Source organism: Thermomyces lanuginosus (genome assembly GCF_041956635.1).
Source record: "Thermomyces lanuginosus strain ATCC 200065 unplaced genomic scaffold VTN49scaffold_28, whole genome shotgun sequence".
Classification (NCBI taxonomy): Eukaryota; Fungi; Ascomycota; class Eurotiomycetes; order Eurotiales; family Trichocomaceae; genus Thermomyces; species Thermomyces lanuginosus.
This window is the reverse complement of record NW_027192362.1, coordinates 19,357-30,988: the sequence shown is the minus strand read 5'-3', so window position 1 is coordinate 30,988 and position 11,632 is coordinate 19,357. Positions and strand designations below refer to the sequence as shown.

The 11,632-nt window shown below is 49.3% G+C and overlaps 3 protein-coding genes across 3 annotated transcripts; 1 reads left to right on the top strand and 2 right to left on the bottom strand.

The window, feature by feature from the left end:
- Positions 1-2,821: 2,821 nt before the first annotated feature.
- On the top strand, positions 2,822-3,877 carry VTN49DRAFT_3112 (uncharacterized protein; the record flags this gene model as incomplete). Its single annotated transcript, XM_069410913.1, has 2 exons — positions 2,822-2,858; positions 3,495-3,877. The coding sequence occupies 2 exons, from the start codon at positions 2,822-2,824 to the stop codon at positions 3,875-3,877; spliced, it is 420 nt and encodes a 139-aa protein (XP_069268390.1).
- A 664-nt stretch (positions 3,878-4,541) lies between these two features.
- On the bottom strand, positions 4,542-8,877 carry VTN49DRAFT_3111 (uncharacterized protein; the record flags this gene model as incomplete). Its single annotated transcript, XM_069410912.1, has 3 exons — positions 4,542-5,879; positions 5,929-8,505; positions 8,569-8,877. 3 exons carry the CDS (start codon positions 8,875-8,877, stop codon positions 4,542-4,544), a joined length of 4,224 nt encoding a protein of 1,407 aa, XP_069268389.1.
- A 1,149-nt stretch (positions 8,878-10,026) lies between these two features.
- Positions 10,027-11,546, bottom strand: VTN49DRAFT_3110 (uncharacterized protein; the record flags this gene model as incomplete). The annotated part of the gene is made up of 3 exons (XM_069410911.1): positions 10,027-10,212; positions 10,283-10,984; positions 11,049-11,546. The coding sequence occupies 3 exons, from the start codon at positions 11,544-11,546 to the stop codon at positions 10,027-10,029; spliced, it is 1,386 nt and encodes a 461-aa protein (XP_069268388.1).
- Between the last annotated feature and the right edge of the window lie 86 nt (positions 11,547-11,632).

The window sequence follows — 11,632 nt, the reverse complement described above, 5'->3', positions numbered from 1 at the left end:
AAAAAAAAAAAAAGAAAATGAAAAAAAGAAATGAAAAAAAGACTTATTCTCAGATTCTCAGAAAATTGATACTAATTTTCCCTCGACGTTAAGATCGATTTCGCCGGAGCAACTACGCCCTTCTCCGAATTTGTTTTCTTCTATCCAGCAATGAATTCATCCGTCAGGTACAGAGCTCTTGAAACAGAATCACTAAGAATAACAGAAGCCTTCCTTTCCCTAGAGCCTCACGCTCGTCATGACACGTTTATCGAGCCTGATGCTCCAGTTTGACTTGGAAAACGAGACGCTAACTGTGGTACAGGCTTCATGCGGTACTTGATCAGCTATGCAGAGGGGAATGGCGAGGCATTGTGGAAGCGAAACCTGAACGACAAATTCAATCCAGGAATTTCGATATTGTGGGCTCCGGGACACAGATCCACCGGAGGTGCGGGAGACAAAATGGAGTTTGACGGGGAAATTGCTAGGCGAAAAGGACCTTGGTTTCTCGTTTGGTTGTCATGTGGATAAAAAGCATCTCGAAGAATCATATAGGTACCTACCACTCACCTCACGAGCACAGGACTTGCACCTTTGGCAACAAGACAATGAGACGTCTATCTTATGGAAAGAACAGTGACACGATTGACCTCATCTATGATTACGCTGCTGACAAGCTGAGCGTCCGATGGAACGACTCCATCAAACCCAAATTTACGAGTACTGAAGATAACAATGACGTTTACCTCCATCTTACCGCCAATATCGCTTACAACTGGAAATTCAATATCCTAGGCCATGAGGTTTTCAACGCAATAGACAACATTACAAACCAGCATAAGTACCAGCTCGACATCTGAGAGGAAAGTATTCGCGACTCGTGGTCGGCTGGGAGATCGCTATACCTTCGGGGACAGTGAGGTTTGGGGCCTGGCTAGTTATGATGGCATTCAATTCTGGATTTTCAATCCTAACTTCACCCCCGACATTCCGGGTGCGGAAGCTTTCAAAGAGGCGGAAGAAAGTGAAGAAGAAATTGAAGAATGGGAATGAGAGGAGGAGGAGGAGGAGGATGAAGAGGAATACAGTGAATGAGGAGAAGAAATGCCACTTGTTCAAGTTTGCTTATCTCCTGAGCAAGAGTCAAGTAGCTCTGATCCTTCGCATCCACTGATTAGGTGATTTTCTTCATCCTCTGTGTAAATCGAATAAAGGATATTAATTGACAGTGACGGCAGATACTCCTTGTCGCAGGAGACTTCGGGAACCAATCGCGATGCTAAAGTGAGCTCTCAGCTACAACGGACATGCGTCTAAAGGGCAACAAGTGTATCAGTCAATTTTTTTTTTCTGAGCTTGCTAACAATTAGGAAATACACAATATCGAACATTTTCCGTGGGGCGCGAGGCCAGTCAGTTATCTCGAGTTCCATGCTTGGTCAACCATTCCTAATAAGACTCGCACCTGTTACACCAGGGATGAGTCTACAGGGCCTTTTCCTAGACGCCTTTCCCCTGTTGTGGCTTATCAAATACAGGCATGAAAGATACTTATGAGAAGCCAGTCTTAATGTGGCCATTGACTCAATGGGGATACTGCGGACTGCTGGTGGATAGTAATTCGTGCTTAGAATATTTCGGACCTAATTGTTTTCTCACACTACAGATTTGTTTATCAACTTAGGGCTTGTGGTATCATAGGACTGACAAAACCTTTCATCTTTCTTCTCCGCGGCGCGGAATTGCATATTGGCAGTTACACAACAGTGCAGCAGTGGAGGCTTTAAGTACTGAGTTTCGCGCTTTCGTCAACCGGCACATGGCTTTCGCAAACTATCGGGAACAACATTTTCAGATGTCCTTCGCTACTTAAATAACTTGAAATTCAACAGGCACGAGCTTTGACTCATTTCGATGGTGTTTTCGATCGTCTGGTTTGCTCTCTAAGTACTATTCAAGCAGAAAAGATCATCGTTTGCCACTGCGGTAGTCACCATGATCGGTCAGAACAGCATGCATGCATTTCGCAGCACGGGGCAGCTCTGGTCATCACTATCAGGCAGTCAAGCCAGTTAGGCTGGCATGACTTCATGCTAACAACTCTTAAAGAAGAAGGCGTCCTGCACGTAGTCTTCCGAAGAGTCAAGTTTCGACTGTGTTGACTTGTCCTGAAGGTTTAGACATCCCATCCTGTCAAGTGACTACTAGTACTAGTACAACCTTGCCCTGAAACGAACGAATATGAGTGGAAGGGTCTGAAGGCTGCAGCAAAGGGTGATTCGTTGCGGTTCCCGCTTTACCATTACGAAATACATTGTTCTTCCCGAGGGTTTGGGGCTTCCTGTCTGCAACACCAAAGGCATCACGTGACTTTTGGTTCCTTTGTCTTAGGGCATGCGCGCAACTGTGGGCGTGACCACGCTCTGAGCACGAAGCTGAGACCTTCAATTCCAGCAACCGTCAAGCACACAGCTTCTGAAACAGTATCTCTGGGCATAGAAAATACTTTCCATTCTCTGGACCTTCGCTCCCGTCACGAAACGTTTGTAAGCACCCGATACTCAACCCGGAAATACGCGACGCTAACTGCGATGCAGACTTGACAAGATTCCAGACCAGCTATACAGACCGGAATGGGGAGGCATTATGAAAACGAGGGTAGATCGGCAACTCAAATCCACGAATTTCGATGTTGTGGGCTCGCTGCCTATTGAGATCTTGCTTCAGATTTTGAAATACCTAGACCCGGCTGATATTGTTCGAAACCAGAGAGTGCGCATTCCCTCCTCCTTCTGTCCAAAGCATATATGTTAACCAGGCCGTTCTAGGTGTCGAAGCGATGGCGTATCGTTTTCTCATTCGACGCAGTTACCAAGGTATATTTGCGTGAAACGCTCGCGTTTCTGAACATGGAGGGAACGGACAGAACTCCCACCGACGCGATAAACTATTTCCGCGGGCGTCGTGGTTTGCAGTGTGCTCAACCAGTCAAGAGGATTTTTCTTCCGTGGACAGAGTCCTTAGAGCATTCCAACTGGATTTCGTACTATTCGCGACGGCTTTTCTGCTGCATGGCCGACGATATTTCACTCCGACATGTCAAAATGTTGGACCTTGAGACTGGAGTGCTGTCAGATCTGAGTCAAGAAATAGCACAGCCTGTTAATTGGGATGAGAAGGAAGATGTAACCCTGTCTGATTACACACACCTCCACGTATCCGACCGATATGTTATCTGGATTTCAGATATAAGTGGAACGCGGTCTCTTAGAGACTGGACTTGAGTACACGGATTCTTGTTCTGCCCGCGCCAACTAACAGTAGCGCGGACAGTAATCTGAGGGTGTGGAACACTACAGGCTTATCACGGCAACACGTATCAACGGACTTTCCTGATTTTTGCAATCACGTCTTTGTCCAAAAAGGAAAAGTGGGAACCGTTCATTTCGAAGAGAGAAGACCTCCCTCCGTTCACACTTGGGATCTGAGCTCGAAATATCTCCGAAAAATAGGCAACTTCTCCAATCTATGGCTGTGGCATGTGGATCCGGAGCAGGACATTCTTGTGGCATTCGAGATCGACTGGGACACGAATCCTCCAAACGTGCAGGAGACCAAGTGGACTTTGACTGGGGAGCTACTCGATACAAAGCAATTCTTTCTGTCGCTACCAACTCTTCGCGTGGATAGAGAAAAGTTCGAGCAGTCATATTGCAACTCATCGCCGCATTACCACGGAATTGTCACCTTTGGAAACGAGATCATCAGGCGTCTGCCTTATGGAAGGGACGGTCACACGATTGACCTTATATACAATCACAACATTGACAAGTTGAGTGTTCGGTGGAATGACTTTATGCAGCCGAAGATCGAAAGATACCATGAGCATCATTAGATCCATCTCACGCCGGATATCTCTTACCATTGGATGCCCGGGCTCAGAAGAGTCGACATCTTCAACGCGGTCAACAAGACCTTAACAGAACGTCGGCATCAGTGGACATCTGTGAAGAAGCTTTTCACAACGAACTCAGGGAATGGGAGGAATTTCGATCCTTCGGGGACCGCGAGATCTGGGGCTTTGCTTCCTATCATGGCATTCATTTCTGGTTTTTCAATCCTAACTTCACCCCCGACATTCCGGATGCGACACCTTTCCAATGTCCAAACGAGGGTGAAGAGGAAATGGAGTACATTAAATGAAGATGAAAATCTACTTGTTACGAGTTTGGCTTGTGCCCTGAGCGAATGCCCAAACCTGGGCAACCATAACCCTAATATCCGCTGATTAGGTACTTCATTCTTTGTATGATCTGACTTCAGGCTATTACACGTAGAAATGAAAACAAGCGTTGTTAGCTGCGAGAAATTTGAGGCCAATCGCGATGTGAGTGTGAGCTATCAGCTACGACAGGGATGCGTTGGAAGGGTAGCAAGTGTATCAATCGATTAGTCTTCTATACCTAAGAACGCTCGATAGCCAGGACAAGACAAGAACAGCGTGCTTATGAAAACCATAATAAAAAAAAGAAACCCCCGACACATCTAGGAACAGATGTTCAACTTTCGGTAAAATCTTCCCTTTGAATCCCACTTCGGTCACACATGCTCCTGAAGATCCCATTCCGCTCCCACAGTGCCAACGGAGTATCCATCTCCGCAATCTGCCCATTATCCATGACGCAGATACGGTCATAGGTGATGATGGTGCGCAGCCGATGCGCGATGCATAGCACCGTCTTACCTTTGAACCCTCTCGCCATGGTCTCCTGGATCTTGCGATCGGTCTCAAAGTCCACAGACGACGTGGCCTCGTCGCAGACGATGATTCTTGAGTTACGAACCAAGGCGCGCGCAAGGGCCATGAGCTGTCGCTGGCCAAGAGAGAAGTTCAGGCCTTCCTCGTCCACGGTGCTGTCCAGGTGGATACGGCTTGGGCTCTGTGAGTTGTTATTGTTAGACTCGCTAGGCGACGTAGAGGAGGTTTCTGAATTTGGGCCCCGCGGTTCCTCGCCGACCAGGTGCGCCTGCCGCAATGCGTCCCAAAGCTCCAGGTCAGTATGTTCGTTGAACGGGTCGAGGTTAGAGCGAACAGTTCCCCGGAAGAGCGTGGGGTCCTGCGGGATGATTGCCAGCCGTGAACGGAGGTCGTGCAGACCGATTTTCGAGATGTCCACGCCGTCAATCGTGATACTACCGCCAGAGAGTTCCGTGATCCGGAACAGCGCGGACATGATACTTGATTTGCCAGCCCCGGTCCGTCCAACGATCCCTATGCGCTCGCCTCCAGCAATGTCCATGCTGATATTATTGAGCACCAGTGGGAGTCCTGCGCGATACCGCATTTGCACGTCCTTGAACACAATTCGTCCCTGGTCGGGCCAGCTGGGTGGCACCTCACCCAGATGCTCGGGAGCTTCCTCTTCGAGCTGAGTCCCGTAATAATGTAGCCGCTCCGTGGCATTCATGTTGTTTTCGACCTCGGCTAACTGGCGAATTGTGAATTGGAGCATTTGCCCGATAGCCAGGATGTACGACAACACTAGACCAGAGATACTCGGAGATACGTCAAACCGTGACGTGACCACCAGGATGGCGCACACAAAAACCATGCAGATTCCGACCACATCCAACCTGATACTGAGCCAGCGCTGGTTTGCAAAGGTCAGGAAGAAAGCGCCATCCATGTCGTCGATAGTTTTGCTTATGGTTTGACTAAAATAGTCCTGTAGACCGTAGGCTCGGATTGATGCAACGCCGTTGATCGCTTCACCAAATCGCGCGAAGACATGAGAACGCAATATCGCCTCAAACCGCTTCATGTCCCGTGCAGAGGCCCGGTAGTAATTGGTCGCAATTAGGAAGAGTACGAGCAGAGGAATCAGTGCAATAGCAAACTGTAATAATTAGCAAAGTTGAAAGCAATAAGTAGGTGTATGTACTCACCCAATGGTAGAAAACAATAATAAGGACGATGACAGAGATGATCATCGTAATTGTCAGACCATAAATGCGCATTGCATCGGTCAACTCGTTGTCCATGACGTGTACATCCTTTGAGAATCGGTTGGTGATCCGTCCTAGCGGAGTCGTATCGAAAAAGGACATGGGAGCCCTAAGCACGCGGGTCATGGCTCGGTGAAGCATTGTCTTACTGGCGTTGGTCCCTGCGATGGACAATATTGTCGAGAAAGTGAACATGAACAGGGCCTGAGAAGCACCTAACCCGGCATATACACCGATATACTGGCCTCTCGACAGTGGGTACTTGTTCGAGGTCCAATATGACAGCCACAGGCTGGTCATGATGTTCGCACCATTTGTCAAAAGGATGGCGACAATGGCGAAAATGAAGTTGAAGAAACTGCCTGAGGCCATAATATACGCCTTCCATACATCCCATCCGACCGAATCCACGGCTCGCTCTTCTTGTTGCATAAGCGCCGCTTGTTTTCCGCTCTTGGCCTTCTTTGGCGCATCCTTCCTGTCTTTCCCAGCATCGTCCGAATCTGCTTCTTCGTGCTGTTCCTGAGACGTGGTAGACATCAGTCTTTTGAAATGCTCACTGTCGCGCATGAGGTTGTCAAAGGTGTCAACCTCGACGATGCGGCCCTCGTCCATAACAATGATCCGATCACAGCGGCTAAGAACGTGAAGCTGATGGGTAGCCAGGATCCTACATTTGCCTTTCAATAGACCGCAGATGGCCTGGTCCATGATATGGCGGCCGACATGCGCATCAACGGCGGAAAGAGGATCGTCCAAAAGCACGATATCCGCATCAAAATAAATTGCCCGTGCAATGTTGAGACGCTGCTTCTGACCGCCGGAAACCGTGATGCCACGCTCACCGATTTCAGTCTTGTCGCCAGCTGGGAAGACTTCAAAGTCTGGTCTCAATGCACATGCGTCAACGACCTTATTATACCACTCTTCGTTGTACTCCTTTCCAAACACAATGTTATTCCGGACGGTAGTGTTCTGGATCCATGCGTACTGAGGGCAGTAGGCTCGAGATGCTCCCAACCGAATTTTACCATCGGTCAAGCGCATGTCGCCGGCGAGAGCAGCGAGTAACGAGGTTTTCCCCGATCCTACCGTCCCAATCACAGCAACTAGCTCGTCCCTCTTGATAGAGACGGTGATGTCTGTCAACTTGAATGGCTCGAGTTCCTCACTCGAATCGTCGGCGGATTCGGCGCCTTGTTTCTCTGCCCGTGCTTTGAGATGCTTGCCGTTCGACTCTTCGGCGGAAGAGGGAACCCGCTCCCAAGTAAAGGATCCGTGCTCTATCTCAATTGCATTTTCCATGTCCATATTCCACTCAATCTGTTCTTTTATCTCTTCCTCCAGCAGGAATTCCTGAATTCGGTTCAGGGCGGTCCAGGCATCAGAAACTTGGCCAATAACCAAGGGCAACAAGTTCAGCGGCATTCGCAAAGAGTTGAACAATGCTAACGAGGAGAAAATCGGCGCGGGTTCGAAAGACGATTGGGTGAGGGAATAGGTGATGAAGGCGAGCATGGATGCGAAAACAGGCAGGGACATGGATACTGAAAGGATGGCGTTGCGGATTGATAGTAGAACCTGGATGGCGTCGATCTCTTGTTTTCGAATACTCGCTAGCCGATCTAAGAAGCTGCTCTCCCAACTGAAGAATTTGACGAATCGAACAGATTGCAAGATTTCCTGAGTCAGAGATACCCGCTGGTCGGTGACTTTGTTGATGGCTTTTCTCCGCATGAGCAAAGACTTGATTGCTCTGGTCAGGAGCGGCACGCCTAAGATTAACAGGGCATATCCTGCTAGAGCGCTGTAGCCAATATTGACGCATAGAATGATTAAAGTCACAATGATAGCCACGGGGGCTGTCCATATGATGTGAAACATGCCCATGGCGGTATAGATTCGATCGGTGTCGACGCTCATTAGGGTTGTGATGCGGCCATTGCTCCATCCTACGCTGTCACCGGCAACGCCGTTCACAGCCTCCGGTTTCTTTCTCCGATTGTGCTTATCGTCAATGACCGGAGAGTTCTCATTCCCTTTGTCCCCGGCCTTTGCGCGCGCTGACAACTTCAATGACTTGTCAAATATCACATTAATCAAGACGCTTCTTGCCTGACCGCCCACCATGAAACTTCGATAGAAGAATTGGTTTGCTGTCAAACTCTGAAAGATTTGCATGAAGGTGATGCCCAACGCATACCCGATTCCTTCAGCAACATGAGGGCCAGGCCGGTTGAGTATTTGAGCGATGTAGGCTTCAGTTGCAAAAGCGATGAGATAGCGCGTCAAGTACGGTGCAAAGACCTGAAACAATGTACTGAAGAGCTGACAGATACCGCCCAACCAGAACTCAAATCTGAATGTGTCGTAGAGCGCGAACAATAGCGGGTGGCGCCCTTGCTGTGCAAGTCGATGTTCAAAAGCTCTGTTGAGCTTCTCCTTCAACGGTTCGACAGCCCGATCAGGATTCACTTTCCAAATGTCCTCCAGCTGCAAAGGGCGCAAATAGCCGGTCTTTTAATTGTAATGTAATCAGCATGCATTTACACTACACCACAGATTGTCCTTCTCACTTACATTCATCAATGGCGCCATCCATTGGAATGTCAGATGACTGAAGAAGTTGGCGCGGTACTCGCCGCACTCGCCTCTCTCCTCCGGTACAGGAGGAATTTTCTGCCAACGCAAAGGGTTCCATGACCGTTGCCAGAATGCTTTCTCATCCGCTCCCTTTTTAGATGGAACAACCGCAGACTGTGATCCATCTGTTGACGACCCCGAGGTATTCGTCATGCTCGATTCGAGCTTTTCCGCGAACTTCTCCTCATTGTTAGCAGGGGGAGATTGGCCATGGGCCGTAGTTGTAGCATGGGAGATATCCGCCATGGAGGGCGTCTGGCTGGGATACTTGCTCCCAGTCAAACGGCGAAACCGAGGCAGAAGCACTTTCTTTCAACCACGTAGCACAGGAAAGTGAGAACGGACCGGACACAGAGGGTTGTGCACAACTGAAAGGGCATCATTGAAGTACTCTGGTAAATTTTTGCTTTCCAGTTCTAATAACTTCTATAGGAAATGACAGATGCTCTTCCGCTGAAATTCATCCGATGGACCCTACTACTGTAGTAGGATCCGCTTATCAGTCAGTTGGTTACAGTAGAGTGGTTCCAGAAATGCATGGGCCATTGGGGGGGCTATGGGCATATGCTTGATTGCGCACGGAACAGGAAACGTTGAGTTTCTCAACATATGCAGAGGGGGGTTTGATTTGAATTGACCACGGAGTAACTATGATTCAATCGTGCCGTCATTGGCTACTTTTGTTCCAGATGGAGAATGCGACACGAATCCCTGGGAGCCTAGGGCGTTGATTCAAGCTCTCAGACTCCTGCAAGAATAGTATTGCAGTTGCCGATTTACCGAGAGCTTGTCCTAAATCTGCTCCTGGTGCTTTCCATCTATTGGATGCCAGCTTGGTTAGGCATCAACAATATACGCACGCGGCAGTAGCCGACTAATTAATAGTAACTTACTTCAATTGGTAGGTATGTATGTAGCTGGGTTCGATACGACGAATACGGTTTCGAATGTTCGTGCTGGGCAGTACGGAGTGCAAGAACTCCAGGTTTCAGACAGATGCTCTGTCAACGCATTCCAAGAGGGTTTGCCATCCATGTGCGCTATGATACCATGAATTCTAACAGTGTACGATAAACCTAAGGAATTGTACATGCTTGCAGCGTTCATAACTCTTGCGGGAACATGGATGTCGACACAATATCTTGAAAACTGTGACGGGCTTCAAGGTCACCGCAGAGACAAATCCATGGGGTTTAATCTCCGCCCAGAGGAGCCAGGGTAACAGGAAGGATACTCCTTCTAAAAAAATTATATCGCCGGCACTACCCATCCTGGAGCCACCCTTGCCTTCCGGAACATCGACGCACTGCACGTAATGCTGGCGAAGCGCGAAACCAGGAGACTTGCAGCCCTGATGGCAGGTGCCTATGCCTCATGGAGCTCGCCATAAGGAGCTCAGTCATCCAATCCGATTTTGACCTTCTTTTCTGGCGGAGGGATAACTTGGTCTTCATTCGCCCCAGATAGGCTGGGCAGCTCTGCGATAGATTGCGAGATGATTTCCAAGGCCTTCTTAATTTCATCTTCGGTAATGACAAGCGGAGGTGCAAGCCGGATGATGTTTTGATGTGTCGGTTTCGCCTGCATTGAATCAGTTAGTCGTTGCTAATTCCGCCAAAGAAACCTTCAGGAAGGGAACGGTGCCACATACAAGAAGGCCTTTGCTCTTCATCAGCATGCAAAGATCCCAAGCCGAATGCCCGTTTGTTCGACTTTCATCAATGACAATAGCGTTCAAAAGACCCTTCCCGCGGACTGTCTTCAGAATTGGGCTCTTGATTGCCTGCAAACCTTCGCGGAATATCCGGCCGAGTCTCTCGGCTCGTTCTACCATATTTTCATCTCGAATAATCTCCAGTGCTCGAATGGCCACGGCAGACCCAAGCGGATTGCCGCCATAGGTCGAACCATGGGTTCCAGGCTCTATCGTAAGCATCACATCCTTTCTCCCCAACACACAAGACACTGGGTACATGCCTCCCGAGAGAGCTTTGCCCAGGAGCACCAGGTCGGGTTTGATGCCACTCCATTCATGGCACAGCAGTTTCCCAGTTCGGGCAATGCCCGTTTGGATTTCGTCGCAAATCAACAGAGCATTGTACTGGTCACACAAGGCACGAGCCTCCCGCAGGTAATCATCGTCCGGAACTACGATGCCGGCCTCCCCCTGGATGGGCTCAACCAGAAACGCCGCCAAGTTGGGGCCAGCCTTCTCAAAAGCAAGGCGTAGAGCAGCCTTGTCATTGAAAGGAATTGGCTGATTCGTGCCTGGAATCACATGGCCGATGTTCGGCAGATACGGGCCGTAATTATCCCGCGACTCTGGGTCAGATGACAGGGAAATTGCAGCGAACTACGCCAAGTGCATGCCTTGTATTAGTCTCTGCAACTCTAAACTCGCTGAGACGGAGACATACCGTGCGGCCATGGAAATTGTTTGCCACGCTAAGTATGATGGCTTGGTTCTCCGGAATGCCCTTGACCTTGTAACCCCACTTTCTGGCGATTTTAAGGCCCGTCTCAACAGCCTCTGCGCCGGTGTTCATGGGTAGGACCATGTCGAAGCCAAAGAAACGAGTGACGAACTCGGCGAATTTTGGGAACACATCATTGTAGAAGGCACGCGAACTCAGTGTCAGCCGCGAGGCCTGTTCCGTCAAAGTCTTGACCAGTTCTGGGTGGCAATGGCCCTGGTTGACTGCAGAGTACGCGGAAAGGAAGTCGAGGTATTGGCGACCCTCGGGATCCCAAACCGTTGTTCCGGAGGCGCGCGCAAAGACGATGGGAAGAGGATGATAATTGTGGGCCGCATACTCGCGCTCTGCGGCAATCGCTTCATCCGTTGAAGCAGCATGGAATCGCGAGGCTTTGACAGCGGGCGCCGCTGTTGAGTCGTCAATTGCGCTGGGAGCCATGATTATTGAGGGGGTCGGTCTAGAATGCACAATCGGATTTCAAAGAGCTGTTCTGATGCAACTTGTTCCAGATCAAAGGTGGGCGC